Consider the following 17,067-nt stretch of genomic DNA (forward strand, 5'->3'; position numbering starts at 1 on the left):
ACACGTTCTGTAGATACCACGTGTTTGAAGGTTATGTCAATACAAGTCAACGCCAAGCAAGATTTTAAACGAATGTTAAAAAACGACATTGATTATTACTAGACCCGATATTTAAAATGTAAGGTATTTTATGTTAAAATGGGTATATTCTGATTTTCCTGTTCACTGTATTCATAAACAAGTAGAGAATTGTGTTGCAGCTCTTATTAATGGCTAACTGGCAAAAACTTTCTTTTTAAAAACCTTGTGTTTTTAAAGAATATGCTATATTCTGGGATTTTCAGAGAACATGTCAATTAGATAAGTATCGAGTATACTGTTGGATACTCATGTTAGAATATGGGAGAGGGTCATAAATTGATATTCTATCGATATATATTGTTAAACAAGCAGCAGCAGATTGAGAATAAGTCTTGTTTTCCAATTTTTATATATTAGTAATCAAGGAAACTAAATACTTCTAGCGTTTATGGTTTTTTTGTTTTGCTTGAGAACAATGTTGATATAAAATAGTGAATATTACAAGTAAAAGAATAAGTCTAATTAAAAAAATGGATATGTAGGGTTATCCTTCAGATTCTATTAGTGAAAGTTCACATTTTTAATCAAAATTTTCTATGGTTTCTTAGTTTAGTTGTAATTCAGTTTATAATTTCATTACATTTTAGAAAAAAAGATATTCAAATCTATCAGTTATATATTTTAAACTGACATTTTTTTGTGTATAAATTTCAGATAGTTATTAATGTTTGATCTATTTTTGTTAGAATGTCTTGAGACCAGATCTATTATCTGAAATGATAAGCTAGAAGAGTATAAATTTAAAGCAAATATGAAGAACAAGTATTATCTTTGCACTCCAATCTTTAACACATACTCTCGCCCTAACTGGTTTGGCTCAGTAGATAGAGCGTCAGCCTGCAGAATCAAAGGTCCAGGTCTGATTCTGACCAGGGGCATGTACCTTGGTTGCGGGCACATATGTGGTAGGGAATGTGCAGGAGGCAGCTGATGAATGTTTCTCATCGATGTTTTTAACTGTCTATCCCTCTCCCTTCATCTTTGTAAAAAAAAAAAAAAAATCAATAAAAGATATTAAAAAGAAAAAAAACAAAACAAATGCTCTCATATCATTGTACTGGCTATAGTACCTCCCTAGAGAACAATTCTTTCTTTGGATGGTTAATATGGTTATTTTATTGAGGGCCTATTGGTTTCATAATGCACTTGAAATGTAAAAGATTCATTATGAAGAAAAAAAAAAAGCTCTTCAAAAGTTAGTGAAAGCTTATTCTGATTTTTCAGATAAGCAGTAGATAGTTAAATTAAAAAAAGAAAATATTTTCAAGAGGGAGAGGAAGGGAGATTGGTTGATTCTTATATGTGCCCTGACCAGGAATTGAACTTGGCAATCTTGGCTTTTAGGGACTATGCTCTAACCCAGTGGTCGACAAACTCATTAGTCAACTGGAACTGAAAGAAGTTCAGCAAGTAACATCGTAAATCTAGTCTAATTGTAAAGCTTATATTCTTTTCATTTCATCTGATAAGAATTTGTCTTGTGAAGTATATTTTGAAAGTTGAAGGTATTATTATGTTTCTATATCTATATATAAACTTTATTTGGCTTGTATGTTTCCCTCTTTTTCATCTTCTTAGTCTCTCCCTTTTTCTCAATTAGTTGCTACTTATCTTTTTTAAAAAAAAAGTATACTTTATTGATTTTTTACAGAGAGGAAGGGAGAGGGATAGAGAGCTAGAAACATTGATGAGAGTGAAACATCGACCAGCTACCTCCTGCATACCTCGTACCGGGGATGTGCCTGCAACCAATGTACATGCCCTTGACCGGAATCGAATCTGTGACCTTTCAGTCCGCAGACCGACGCTCTTTCCATTGAGCAAAACCAGTGTCGGCAGTTGCTACTTATCTTTTATTTTATTTTTATTTATTTATTTTTTAAAGCTACTTATCTTTCAGATTTCTGTTTGACAGTCAATTTTTTCAAGAAGTGTATGCTAAAATCTTGAGACTGATAATTTTTCTATATGCCCGCACATTCTAGAACTTCCTGAATCAGATTGAAATTTCTTGTTTTATTTCTATTCTCTACCAGACCAAAAACCTCTATGTAATAGTGTTCTATGGTGTTAATTTGATTTTTCTACAATTAGCTCAATGCTTGACATACACTTTGTTGAAGATGGACTGAATCAAAGGCAATATTAAAGTTTGCTTTAAACTTTCAGATTTGGTGTTTTAAAGACATATATGTCCTAAAATATATATCTTTAAAGATATATATATCCTAAATTACAGGATAAGAAATGTTTTAGCTGCAATAGGGAGGAATCACCATACCCTCCAAAGTTTTAGATTGAGCATTGTAAAATTAAAAAGCACGTGCGTGCGCACACACGCGTATTTGTTTTTAAGTAAAGGATTGCTTCAAGGAAGTTGGATCAGACGGCCCACAAGTAATTTCATTGCCCTATTTTCATGCATTTAGTGGTGTGACACTAATTGTTGAAGTTCTAAGGAAAACTCAACTGTAAAAATGTAGTTCCTGAAGAAATAGATATAAGACATTGAGGATATGAGGTAGGAACTGATGTTAGCCTTCTGTTAGTAGGTGTTGTATTTTATTGTTTTTAAACCTCTTTGATTATTGTGTACCATTTTTGGAGAGGGCTTTTTCTACTCATTATATGTTTTCTAGGGTGATTGGAGATAAGGGTAGTGAGAACAAGAATTGGTTGAGTGCATTTTAATATAAACTTTTGCTCCCGCCTTTTGTGTATTAGTCTTTCAGTGGACTTATTTTTTTGGTGGCTAGAGCATGTGAAAATGCTGTTTCTTTCAAAATGCTTCCTCGAAATGAAAACCTTTTTTGGATTCTGCAAATATGTTATCAGTGGCAAAGCAAATAGAATTTCTGATCTTGCCTTGAACTGATTTGATCTGAGGTATAAAACTAAGTACCTCTGTATATACACTTGATATTTGCCTGAATAAACCTACCAAAGATGTCTAACATATGATTGTCTTTTCTTAAGTTTGTGATGTATTGTAGTTGGTTGAAGGGGTTCTACACATATTATGTTTAACCTAGTAGTTGTTCAAGTGAATTTACTAGGAACTAAATTTTAGCCTCTACATAATGATAAAATGACAGTATTAGGTTTATTTTCTTTATTTTCCCCTTCACTTTAAAAAGTCAGTATTTTTTTTTTTAATCCAGAAAACTATTGCAGAGGTACCATCACAGCAGAGATGTACAGTAATAAGTTAGGTGGTGGCTGTGGGTGGGGTGGCATTGGGCATGCACCACAGGAACTAAGGCTATGACAGAGGGTCCCTTCTCAATAATTTATATCAGGGTAAAATAGCACAAAAATAAATATTGAAATGAAATTGATCAGTGCTGAGGCGAGGGGCCAGGGTGAGCCCGCCCCTGGGAAAGGCAGGCGCCCTTAGGTAGGACTCCAGTCTGAAGCACAGGAGACAGAAAACATACCCACATGACAGGGCCCTCACCTCTTCTCTTAAATAAAAACCCATATATTTAATGTGACAGGGAAGTTTCAATAATCTGAAAGGAAAAGCATAAGGGACATCACCAGTCTTACTTTTGTGACCCCTGTCCCCATGGAGTGGGCTGGGGGAGCCACCTGTGTCCACTCTGGGACCCCTGCACAGCTGCTGAGCAGGACATCTGGCCAGGCCACTGGCCCAGTTGTTGGAGCCCGCAGGGGGAGGAAGGGGTTGGTGGGTGGGTGGGCAAAGCTCCAACCTGGTCCCTCAGCCTGCAGTTCTACTGTAAATTGATAGTATCAAACAGGAAAATGATAAAATCTGACGATAAAATGTGTATGGAACCATTCTCTCTCTCAAATATCCCCCAGGATCCTTACTGATATCCAATGTGAATTACCTGCTCTGTCATCGACAGCTTCCTTACACCCAGTCTCTGCTCTAGGGTGCAGCTCGCTCAGCCTCCGCTAGCCCCCAGGACAGGGCACAGCCATGGGTCAGCCAGTCATGTGCTGTCATTCTGTGTTGGACACTGCGAGGACGTGGCACCTTCTACCCCTTCTCCAGTGCAGCAGGCATCCTGCCTGGGGTGGGGGCTTCACAACTTGCTTAGTCTTTCTGGGGCCGGAGCCCAGGCTTTATATTCAGGCCAGTTATGGGGCTGGGGCCTGCAGCTCACCCAGCCTCTTCCCAGGATGGGCAGGACAGGACGGGTACATCTGCAGCAGCTCCGAGGGAGGAAAGTTCCAGCAGAGGTCACTGAGGTCATCTGTGGCTGTGGCTCTGAGACAGGTTGCAGAGGCAAAGGTTGCAGGAGATGATTAAGCACCAAGGTTGCAGAGTTCCCTATCCTCTCTGCTGTGACAGACCATGCAGGCCCCAGGAGGCTGGTCTGCATTGCCTTCCGGCCCAGTGCCCCCACCTCCTTGTTGTTACACCCTTCCTTCTTCACCTCCTGTACCCCCATTTGTCATCCTGCTCTCCCCTCCTCCAGCAGCAGGAACCAGGCATAGTCCAGCTTCCCCCATTCCACCCAGAACTCCCCTTTCCCTTCCCCTTCTGGCCTCAGCCTCCCGTCTCCCCCTCACCCCCAGCCCCATCTAACCCTCTCCTCCCATCAGCATCTGGCTTTGTGGGTGGCAGCAGGGCCAGAGGGCTGCAGCTGGGATTGGGGACCTCACTGGTCACCCTGACACAGGGACACTTTATAGTACCCAAGCAACTCTCCACGTAAACCCCCTCCCCCTGCCCCCAAGTGACCGCCTGTAAGAAGCTGCGGCTCCAAGCCCTGAAACTGCTGGGCCCTGTTATAACGGAGGCTCCCCCCCACGCACAGCCTTCCTCCATCCGCTGCCTAACACACAGAGCTCAGCTGAGGCAGTTACGATGCGTGTGGACAAACGGTTCCTCTTGGTCACAGCAGGTTTCAGAGGCTGACTCATGCTGACAGCTGCTGAGGCTGGAAGACAGGGCTTGCCCTGGGCTTTGGGCCAGGAACGTCTGAGGACCTTTCCCGGCCCTGACTGCTTTACTCCCTGAGAAACAGACCCTGAAGCGACAGCCTGGAGAGCCAGTGGCCGAGGGCAGCCAGTGCAGGTGCGTGGGCACATGTGGGCAAGTGCAGGAAGGTGTGCAGCATGCAGGTTCACGAAATCCTATTCTCCACCCTGCCCACGGGAGCCTTGTGGAGTTTGCACGTGGACTGTATGTGTGTATGGGGGTGTCTGTCCCCATAACCCTCTGATAGCACGAGTGCCACGGGCACTAGGAGGCAGCTGAGAAGGGCATGGAGTGGGATTTGACATTGGTGACGACGCTGGTGGTGGCCACCGCAGGCCATTGTGCGCATAAAGGTCAAGCCCTCTACTTGGCGCGGAGCCGAGCATGTCAAGGCTGGCGTTCTCCTAGGCCAACTTCTCTACTTCCCGCTGCAACGCCATCGCTGCCACTCCAGCTCCTCCTGCATTACCCTCTTGATGTGCAGGTGGCCGTGTAGTCGCTGCTGCAGCAGCACCAGCTCCTCCTTGGACAGGCCCCGCAGGTGCCGGTTCAGCTCCTGCACCGACATTGACACCAGCTCTTTGTCTGTGCCAGGCGTTGGCCGGCTCAGCAGCTCCTCCCCACCAGGATCACTCGAAGTGCACACGTGCGGCCATTGCCTGGTGCCACACAAACCTGCAAGGCCGTGGCCCACAAGGGTGTTGCCGCGTGACCCTCCGTGTCTGAAGCAGGACTGACACAGGCAGGTGGGTGCCTCAAGCTGAGACAGTCAGAGCTCTGTCTGTAAATCCCATCCAGCCCACACCTGGGGTCTACCACTGGCCCCCACAAAGGAGTCCTTCTGAACCTCAGGGCCAGTGCCCCTGACTCCATCATCCCCTCTCATGCGCTTCCTCCAGCCAACAGCCCCATCCTGTTCCATTGTCAGGACCTCTTCCCTGCAGGAGACTGGTCAGAGACCTGCCTGTGGTCCGCCCACTCTCACCCCGCTTACCTTGAATACCTTGTTTGGTTTTGGATTAGTCCTCATAGCCTGGGCACCGTCACCTGGACCAAACTGCCTGGAAATAGTAACTGGTGTGCCGCGGGGGTGTGGCCCAGTTTCTTTTTCTTAACCACCAGCCCAGACAGTTCGGCTGTAGGAACTATGTAAAGTAGGAAATGTGGGACCTTTAGGAGAATAAAGTAGTCTTAGCAAATTTGTGTGTATTTATCTAGCCGACCTGAAATAACCAATTTAATTTCAGAAAGGACAAGCATGTGTAAGAAAATCTGGTTAGCATCTTTGGGAGTTATAGAAAAACTTAGAAGTTCGTAGTAGGATCAAGCACTCAGAGTCCTAAATGATTCTGGTGATAGAACTTTCTTGGCAATTGTATTTCTGCAGATATATATCTTTCTATAAGAACTTCGGTGCTGATGGTGACATAGCTAAGAGAAAGGGCATAGTGGAAAGTAAAAGTGATCTGCTGGGAACTAAAATTTGGTTTCCTTGTTAGTAGAAGGAAGTCTGTTGACGGTGGCACTATTTTAATTTTTTTTTTTTACTGTAGTGGGCAGTTTCCACTAAAGATTGTCAAGTTAGTTTTAAATAATTGTGCAGTTTGAATGAAGTATCTGTCTGAATTTAGACTAGGTTGTTAACTCATTGCCTAGATTTCTATATTCTTCCTGGTTAGGAGAAGCCAATTAAAAAGCACAAAGGTCCCTCTTAAACCCCTCAAATGTGCTCCAACAATATTTCCTAACACGTGTTAAGAAAAAACTTTTATATGATTCCAAATTTAGAAGTAAAGTGATTCCTGCATCTTGCACAACTTGTCTTTTTTTATTGTTTTATTTAATGTATAATTATTTTTCTGGGATGCTATGATATTTTAGATAAAGTAATCGTGTATTTTCTAAGTTAATGAAATCAAGGGACTCCACATCTACCTGTAACATTTTTCAACTGAAATTTGCAAAGCTAGCTGAAAAACATTTATTTAAAATTTCCTGATGTTTCCTTTTCCAATCTTTGGGGGATGGACGAGGGACCTGCCTGAGTACCAGGTGAGAATGAGAATGAATGAATTTGCCTTTAGATACAAAAACATTATCACAGCATATCAAATACATTCTTTTCTTGCCATCCTTCAAAGAATACAGGTTGGGGCAAAAATAGGCAAAACAGTTTATTCTTGTATTACTTAATAATAATAATACTATTTTCCTTATAAACAATTCTAAAACCTACTTTTGCTTTACCCTTTATATCCATATTTGGGAAAGAGTGGTGCTATTTGAAGGTTTTCTTCTAGAGTTGCCAGGACAAGTGGAAGAATTTCTAGTTTATAAATACTACAGTCCTCCATTCCCAATTAATGTTGATCTGTAATATTCAAAAAGGAGTTATGGGGGAAATTTTCTTTTTTAACATCTATGCGTTATCAGAAATAAGAATTGGTTTCTCCTATTCTCTTCCAAATTTTAGTGAGTAGAAAATAGGAAGATAATTGTGGTTTAGATGATTCATTATCAACAGTCATAAATTTGTTATTTTCATTGATGAAGTATTAATGAGTACTGTAGTTTTTTATATGTGTATAATTTATATGTGTATATGTATTAATCATTTAACAATATCAAGCCAATCTTGTATGAGATAGGTATTGTTATTTTATAGATGAAGAAACTGAGGTTTGGAAATTAATTTGCCCATGTTTGTACAGTGAGGTGGCAGAGTTAGGTAGGATTAAAACATAAGCAGTGGCTTTAGAGTCTTTACCCTTAACCATTATGCTATAATCTATGTAGTTCTTTTTCATTTTTATATTTTTCTTTGAAGGAGTTTAAGACAAATACTTAACTCATTTTGAGGTTAAGATAGAGATTATTTTCCCAATTTTATAACTGAGGTACAAAATAGTGACTTGACCATAGTTATGGAAATGGTTTCTGCTAAATCTTGGTTTCATCAGAGAGCTTAGTTTCTTTTGAAGGATTTTAGGGGGGTGTCAGCATAGACATTTTTCTTTGAGCTCTATCAGCCTAAATTGTTTTCATATTGTTTTAGACAAAAGGTAGCTGTCCTCAAAGATTAGAACTTGCTTATTGTAGACATTAAAGAAAAAAATTTACCTTTTTTTCTACATTGGCAGGGAGGTCGAAGTTTTTCTAACATTGTTTTATGATTCAACACATGTTCCTTTATTCAACAAATACTTTTGAAATTAATATTTTAAAAGTCCAGTTTATGAGTTATAATTACCACTGATATAAACAGAATAGAAAGTTTAATTTAGGTGATTAGCCTGCAGATGAATGGTAATCTTCATATTATGCTAAGAGTTTCTTCATACCCCTAATATAACCCTTCACTTTGTGTTTTTGCAAGTATTCTAGATTCCAGTTGCATTTTTTACTCTTGTTTTTTAACTTATTTGAAAACAATCACCAGCAAGATTATCATTAAAGAGATATAATAAAGCTTTGACTGTAAATACTTAAACAGTGTTTTTTTTTTCGTTTCCTTGTATTGATGCGACTGTAACTATTTGAACAAAGATTAAGTGTAGCATTTTTATTAAATTGAATTTTTTAGACAGATATCCACTAGGGAGTGACTCCCTAGGGAGTGTTATATCTTTTTTATGGGAATCATGTTTTGAGAAGACATATTACACATTTTTTATATAGAATAAATTATATTATAGATTTCTCAAACATAGTTTTTGGCAGCTGAGGTTAAATGTACTATATAATGATTCTTTATGAGAAATTACAAACTAGGGACTCTAAATCTCCTGGTTGGTGAAATTTTTATGTTTATCCAAAAGATCATAGGTTAAAAAAAGATTGAGAGATATTGTTTGAAAGTAGAACCAAGGAGTAATGATCAGGATATAGAGTTTACATAGGATCTGTAAATCTGTGAAGTATTTGAATCAAATAATATCACATTAGATTTGTGATTTATAAAACAGTTTTAGCTGTATGTCATGATGCTATAGCAATTTAAATAAAATTATTTTTATCTAATATACTAATGATTTATTTATATTTCTAATTTTTAAAATGAAATGAAGGCTATATACAGTAACAGTTTAATTGAAGTTCATTTTATGCTTCAATAGTAACTTTAAAATATCATTGCAGATTCTTTAAAATGATTTTGTTTACTATGATTCACCTTGATAATTTGAAGTAAACAATCAAGATAATTCAAGAAATTCTGAGTTTTAAGACCATTCGATTTTTTTTCTAGAGCAGTCAGACACTTATAATAGGGGAATGCTTAATAATTCTTGAGGATTTATTGTTGGACAATTTAATTTCAGTTTACAATCATAATCAAGAATTGGCATGTTTTGCTCTGTGTTCAAAGCTTATGAGCTTTTGGCATGAAGGGAGTCAGTAATATTCAGGAAACAGTTATTATTTTATTTATTTTTATTTTTACTTTTTATTGCTTAAAGTATTACATATGTCTCCCCCCCATTAACCCCCTCCCCCACCACCACCACCACTACCTCCCCCAGGACAAGCCCCACAGCCCCAGTGTCCATGTCCATTGATTATGCTAATATGCATGCATACAAGTCCTTTGGTTGATCTCTTACCCAAAGTTATTATTTTAGATTAGTGTTTTTGTCTTGAACTTAATACTCATTTTAATGCCAAAGTCTTCCAGAAGGTACACATATATAAAAACTAAAAATCACAAGTATATCTTTTATATATTAGTCAAGGCTTTTAGTTAGGTATTTATTATACACTAGTGTCCTGGTGCACATATTCATGCACGTTGAAAGGAAATTAATTAGAAGAAATATTTTAATATCACTATTTGCATCTTACTAATGAAAAGAAAATAGGATTCTACTGACTCTCCTATCTACTTACTCCAGGACTTTGTGAGGATCAAATGAGATGAGGCAGAGAAAATGCTTCACAAACATTTGGTTAAACTGGCTATAAAGCAAGTCAGGTTCTTGGGCTGAAGAAACTCCAAGGATGCTAGTCGCTAGGGAGAGGAAGCTAGGCATTGCTAAGAGACGTCATTACCTAGCTCCCACAGTGGCCGTTTCTGAGTTGGACAGGGTTGTGGACCATATTTTACGCCATGTGGTCTTGGCAGCATTGGCTGTGATTTGGTGGGGTGTTGCTCTGGGGTGGAGGCAGGGCCTGTGTCCCATTTGGGGGAAGCCAAGTATTGGTTTCTCGGCACTAGGTCTGTGGTGCTGTTTATTTTTAAGTGGCCAGTTTGCATCATGGCAGCTCCTGCATTGAGCACCTGTCTCCCGGTGGTCAGTGCGCATTAGAGCTACCGGTTGGATGGACAGACACTCAGTCTTTTGTATATATAGACTAGAGGCCCGGCGCGCAGATTCATGCACCGTTGGGGTCCCTCGGCCTGGCCTATGCTCTCTAGCAATCCGGGATCCCTTGGGGGATGTTGGAGAGCCAGTTTTAGCCGGATCCCTGTAGGCCAGGTTAGGGACCCCACTGATTCACAGATCTGGTAGTCATTGTGCGTCATAGCTATTGGCGGTCACTTAGGGGTGTGTGTGTGTGTGTGTGTGTGTGTGTGTGTGTGTGAGAGAGAGAGAGAGAGAGAGCACACGCGCGTGTACAGAGGCCTGGTGCACAAAATTTGTGCACTGTGGGGGGGGGGGGTTGTCCTTCAGCCCAGCCTTCATCCTCTCCAATCTGGAACCCCTCAGGGATGTCTGACTACCAGTTTAAGCCTCATCCCTGTAGGATCGGGCCTAAACCAGCAGTTGGACATCCCTCTCACAGTACAGGACTGCTGGCTCCCAACTGCTCGCCTGCCTACCTGCCTGCCTAATTGCTCCTAACTGCTTCTGCTTGCCAGCCTGATCACCCCCTAGCCACTCCCCTGCCAGCCTGATTGACACCTTCCCTATAGGCCTGGTCTTCCCCAACTGCCCTCCCCTGCCAACCTGGTTGCCCCTAACTGCCCTCGCCTGCAGGCCTGATTGCCCACAACTATTCTCCCCTGCCAGCCATCTTGTGGCGGTCATCTTTGACCACATGGGGGTTGCCACCTTGTGTGAGTGCTTGAGGGTCAATTTGTATATTCTTTATTATATAGGATTAGTAATTGTGTAATGTCTCTCGCACTTCTGTTGTCTCATGGTGAGTTCACAGGATAAGGGAAATTGAATAAGCTATTTTAATCTTGATATTTTGCATAAAATACAATAGGAATTTAAGATCAAGTACACACAATTAGGAACTTAAAATTGTCCTTAATTTTGTCTTTGTTTAATTTATAAATCTGCTCTTTGGTGTTACTCCATTGTAATAAAGAATTACCAGCTTTATATACTAAGGAAGTTCCAAGTATTTTCACAACTATAGAAACTTCTGTCCTAGAGTTTGAAAATTTTGTCCTAATCATATATTGTTAAATTTTAGATCTTTAAGGAACTTTCAATGATCATTAGTCTAAACTTTTCCTTTTAGATTAAAAAACAAACGTAAAAAAAACCCTATGCTCTTCAAAATTAAATTTTCTTGTCAACCTTAAAGGTAATGATTGAACTGAGACTAGAATTTTAGAGGAATGCAATGTTAATTGTTCTTTCCCTTCTTCTAATACTGTTTAGATTGTTTTTATTTTTATTTTATTTTATTTTAAAATATATTTTATTGATTTTTTACAGAGAGGAAGGGAGAGAGAGAGAGAACCAGAAACATCGATGAGAGAGAAACATCGACCAGCTGCCTCCTGCACACCCCCCACCGGGGATGTGCCCACAAAGTACATACCCTTAACCGGAATCAAACCCAGGACCTTTTTAGTCTGCAGACCGACGCTCTACCACTTAACCAAACCGGTTTCTGCTGTTTAGGTTGTTTTTATTTTTATTTTTTTATTATTGTTTTTTCATCAGATTTTTTTTTTATTTAATTTCCTTGGTTTTTAGATTCACTTGTTGATAGTTACGTATTTGTTGTTCATAATTTTTATCTTTATTTACTTTCTCTTCCGAAAGAACCCCCTTTAGCAATTCATATAATTCTGGTTTGGTGGTGATGAACTCCTTTAGCTTTTTTTTTTAATTAGTGAAGCTCTTTATCTGGCCTTCGATTCTGAGTGATAGCTTTGCTGGGTAGATTATCTTTGGCTGTAGGTTCTTACTATTCATCACCTTGAATATTTCTTGCCATTTCCGTCTGGCCTGCATGATTTCTGTTGAGAAATCAGCTGACAATCTTATAGGTGCTCCTTTATAGATAACTACCTGCTTTGCTGTTGCTGCTTTTAATATTCTCTCTTTGTCTTTTGCTCTTAGAATTTTAATTATGATTTGTCATGGTGTGGTCCTCTTTGGATTCCTTTTGTTTGGAGCTCCTGGACTTGTAAGTCTAATTCTTTCACCAGGTGGGGGAAGTTTTCTGTCACTATTTCTTTCAGTATGTTTTTGATATCTTGCTCTTCCTCATCTTCTGGGACCCCCATAATTCTGATGTTGGTTTGCTTGAAGTTGTCCCAGAGGTTTTTTACATTATCTTCAATTTTCTGGATTCTCTTGTCTTCTTGCTTCTGCGGAGTAGTGTCTTCTGGCTCTTTATGTTCCAAATCTTTGACTTGATTCTTGCGATCTTCCATTCTGTTTTTAGGACTCTGTATATTTTTTATTTCAGACAATGTATTCTTTATTTCTTGTTGATCCCTTATCATTTCTCGTTGATTCCTTATTAATTCTAGTTGATCCCTTTTCATATCCTCATAGGTCTTATCGATCTTTTCTAGGAAATTCTTGAAAAACCTTATAAGCATAGATTTGAACTCTATATCCAGTCGCTTTTTGTCCTCCATTTCTTTCATTTGTGATCTATTTCGTTGTCGCATTTTTGCAGCTTCCCTGATGGGGCGGAGTTTCAGGGTGGAGCCTACAGCCTTGGTTTCCGTCAGCCCCAGCATATGCAGCTCCTGAGTCTCAGGGTCCTTCAGTACTTGCTGTAAGCACCTCTGAGAGAAAGGTGCCCTTGATTTTTGCCTGCTACCAAACAGTCTAGGCTCTCCCCCAATTAGCCCGGAACTGGGGTTCAGTTCAGTTGGAAGTGGGATTGGAGGTGGCGTTCAGAGCAGTCTGGAACCCCAGTCTCCTTCCCGCCAGGGCAATTCCGCGGCACAGCCAACCGTCCCTTCTCTGCACGCAATGTGCTTGCCTCCGGGACCTCCTTTCGCCGCTCCCCCGGGGTTCCGCCTTACAGTCCAGCTCCCTGTGAATGAGTCTGGGTCCCCAGGATCTGGCCTAGAACTGGGGTTCAGAGGAGTCGGAACTGGGCCCCAGCACAGTTGGAGCTTTTATCTCCTTCCTGCTAGGAAATGCCAGCCAGGCACTCAGCCACCCCCTCCTCTCCGGCTCCATCCTCTCTGCGCATGCCGTGTGTCTCCGTACCTTAGGCTTTTCCAGCTCCTCCGCTCTTCCTTCTGGTTTTTTCCTTGCTTCTCGTTGTAGAATTTCCAGTCAGTCGACTTTCCTGTAGTTCTGGGTAATGTCCACTTTATATTTTAGTTGTATTTTATTGAAATTGTTGTGTGCGGCTGCGGCTAGGTATTTACCTGAGCAGCCATCTTGGATTCTCCTCCCCCTTCTGTTTTGAAGGTTTTGTCTGTTTAGGTTGTTTTTTAATAAACCAAGGAGTCAAGAATAATGCTAAACATATATTATAGCAAAAGTAGTCATAGTAGTTCGGTAGTTTTGCCTGACTTATCTCTAAATATTAAATATCTCAATGTAATATCAATTTTTCCTTGGAATGTGTCAAATTAGATTTCAAGTACAGAGGATATGTTTGGATGACTAACATTAAAAGTGTAAAGATATTTCATAAAAATTACTTTGTACATTTGTTATCATGACCATATGAAAATTCCAATAAATTTCTAAGTATGTTTCTATCAATCCATGAGTCTTTTATAGGCTTAGCATGAATGATGTCAGAATTATAGCCAGTCATTTAAGCAGAGCCGCTGGTAGTATGTTAGGAAAAATATAGTTAAACTGAGAGCAGAAAAGTTAAGACGACATAAGGAATTATTTATTTTTCACATGTTTGTTAAGCAAATTTGAAGAGTTGAGTTCAAATGAGTTATTATGGAGTAAATCATTGTAAGACCAAAGGAAATAATCAGCTTATTGATGAAATAGATTAGAAAGTAGCCGTTAGTGTCATTCTATTTTCCTATTCTAGGGCAAAACACTAAAATGGAATAAAGTTTTATTTTCTCACAGGTGCCATATGATTTATTTTGTCCAATCTTTGTTCCTTAGTATGTAGAGAAGTAACAATCATTTGTTTCCATTGTCCATCTTACTCTTATTTTTCTAAATAAGGATTTGATTGCAATAAGTGTTTGTATCTTAAACATACAGACAATTCGGTGGTAGAGAAATGGGCAGAAATGGAAGCAATTTATTAGGTGAGCTGATTAGTCTAAGCTTATAGAGCATATTGAAAACTAAGTAAAAGAATTCTTTTGGAGAGACTGAGAAGTTAAAAACAATTGAGTTAGAACTGGAAAAACTGCTTCAGAGTACAATGTAAATGTTGAAATTATAAAGGTATTTATAACTTCTAGTAACTCAACTATCATTAGTAATTTTTATGGTTGCTATTTTTATTCTAATCTCGTTATTTTTCCCCTTAGGTGGTATCATGGAAAACTTGATAGAACTATGGCAGAAGAACGCCTCAGACAGGCAGGAAAGTCCGGCAGTTACCTTATAAGAGAGAGTGATCGGAGGCCAGGGTCTTTTGTGCTTTCATTTCTTAGCCTGACAAATGTTGTCAACCATTTTAGGTAAGTTTTTATTTCCAATGTGAGGCTGTATAATAGAGCTGTTTTGCTGTACTATTCGTAAAAATATCTATTTTAATAAAGGTGAATGACTCAATGACATTTAAATAATGGGAAAGGAAATATGTTTTCATTTAAATGATTTATCAGCAATTTAGAATAGAGGACGAATGTTTATATTATTGTTTAAGAGCAGTATTATTACTGGTATTACTATACTAACCACAAATGTAATTATTACTTTTGAAGTATAAATTATTTAAATTAGGAAACTTTGAGTGGTAAAGTAGAAATACAGAATAACAAAAAATACAGGAAACTATTTTTAAGAGTCAAAGGTGTGTGCCCCTTAATTCATTTTAGCTACTACACTGTTCTGAAACTCTTTACAAATAATCATTTCAATTAACTGAAAATGTAGATTTACAAATACAGATAGATAATCAAAGTCTGTATGTATTAAAAATACATATATATATATATATATATATACACACACATACACACACACACATATTTGCTTTTATTTTTATGGGCATGATTGAAAAAATCATCTGCATATAATGTTAATGGATGAAATGTTTGTATACCCTTGATTTTAGATTTTAATATAAACTTTAAGAGTTCCGTTATATTCTGTACTATATTTTAATTTTTATTAGTACCACATGTATAATGGAAATTATTATACTGTGTAAATATTTCAAGAGATCTAGAAGCTGCTTTTAGCCAGAGGTTTTTATTAAAATTGCTATCCAGTCATTCAGAGGGAAAGCGAGAAGACGTATGTGAGGATGGATTCACAAATATTTTAGTGAATTGTGTAATTGAGATTTATTATGTGTTAAATATATATGCATGCATTTCATATTTCTTATGAAATGCATGCACATATATTTGTAGAAGAAATAACCTCAAGTAATTAGCATATTGTGATGATGCTAATAAGTAGTATCTTAATACACAGATGCAGTTAAGAGAGTATGAAAATTATGGATTTAAAAATTTCTTTATGGAACTTGGTCTTCAAAATGATCTCTAAAGGTTCTTGTTATACTGTATTTTTTTCCTATACAAATAGGATTATTGCTATGTGTGGAGATTACTACATTGGTGGAAGACGTTTTTCTTCACTGTCAGACCTAATAGGTTATTACAGTCATGTTTCCTGTTTGCTTAAAGGAGAAAAATTGCTTTATCCAGTTGCACCACCAGAGGCAAGTAAAACTTGAATAAAATATCTTTCAAAACTTTATTATTTTACTTTAAAAATTGGAATAGCTCTCATTCAGTTTCTTGTGATGTTTATCCTATATAATAAAAGGCTAATACACAAATTGTCCCCTCTGGAGTTTGACTGACCAGGGAGTTTGAATGCTTGCTATGAAGTGCTCTGACCACCAGGGGGCAATGCGGAATGAAGGAAGGCCCAGCAGCCAGCAGCAGGGGAAGGAAGGCCTTGATCAGCCATGATTGCTGGCCAGGCCTAGGGACCCTACCCATGCATGAATTATATAGTTTAATATAATTTAAGAAGTATTTATTGTATTAAATTTCATCTGCCCCTAGTATCAGTGCAAAACTGACTACTTCTTTAAGATAAAAGATAACATAATTTTTCTGTAATTTTGTATTTGTTACTTGATTTTTTTTTAATAGTACTGTATAGTGATAGCCTAACATATTTTTGAATGAATGAGAAGTAATTAGGGATATATCATGGTGCTAATGCTGAAGTTGCTGCAAGATTCTGAAATGCCTTCTATATATACTGTATATATTATTGGAGAAAGATTAATTTATATGTTCCATATAATTTATTTCAAACGAAATTCGTGCATGGGTGTGGTCCCTAGGCCTGGCCAGCAATCGAAGCACAAGTGTCTGGCATGGAAGGGCAGATCCCAGCTGATCTCCAGTGTTGGGCAGCCCCTGAGCCCCTGAGCCCCCACGTGCCCCCCTCCACCTGAGTCACAGTGCCTGGGTTGCCATAGAAAGATGCAGTGAGCACAGCCAGATGCCGCGGGCAGGGGCGCAGTGTGGGCTGCTGGGCTGCTGAGCGTCGCTGCATGGAAGCTCAGTGGGCAGTGTGCTCTCTCCAGGCTGGCCTCATAGGCTGGCTCCTGCACGGATCTATGGGGAGCCTGCTGGCCCTGCAGTCCTGGAGGCTGTGGCTCCGCTCACCCGGAAGAGGCTGCCTGGATGCCCGGTA

General features: G+C 39.1%; 1 protein-coding gene across 4 annotated transcripts in view; it reads left to right on the forward strand.

The window, feature by feature from the left end:
* Nucleotides 1–17,067, forward strand: part of RASA1 (RAS p21 protein activator 1) — an 82,807-nt gene that overhangs the window by 20,254 nt on the left and 45,486 nt on the right. For all 4 annotated transcript variants that reach the window (XM_036411250.2, XM_036411249.2, XM_036411247.2 and 1 more), the window contains exons 2-3: nucleotides 14,706–14,858; nucleotides 15,937–16,072. In XM_036411250.2, coding sequence (XP_036267143.1) covers nucleotides 14,706–14,858; nucleotides 15,937–16,072 — 289 coding nt within the window. The remainder of the gene's footprint in view (nucleotides 1–14,705; nucleotides 14,859–15,936; nucleotides 16,073–17,067) is intronic.

The sequence above is a fragment of the Pipistrellus kuhlii genome, unplaced genomic scaffold (assembly GCF_014108245.1).
Source record: "Pipistrellus kuhlii isolate mPipKuh1 unplaced genomic scaffold, mPipKuh1.p scaffold_m20_p_4, whole genome shotgun sequence".
NCBI lineage: Eukaryota > Metazoa > Chordata > Mammalia > Chiroptera > Vespertilionidae > Pipistrellus > Pipistrellus kuhlii.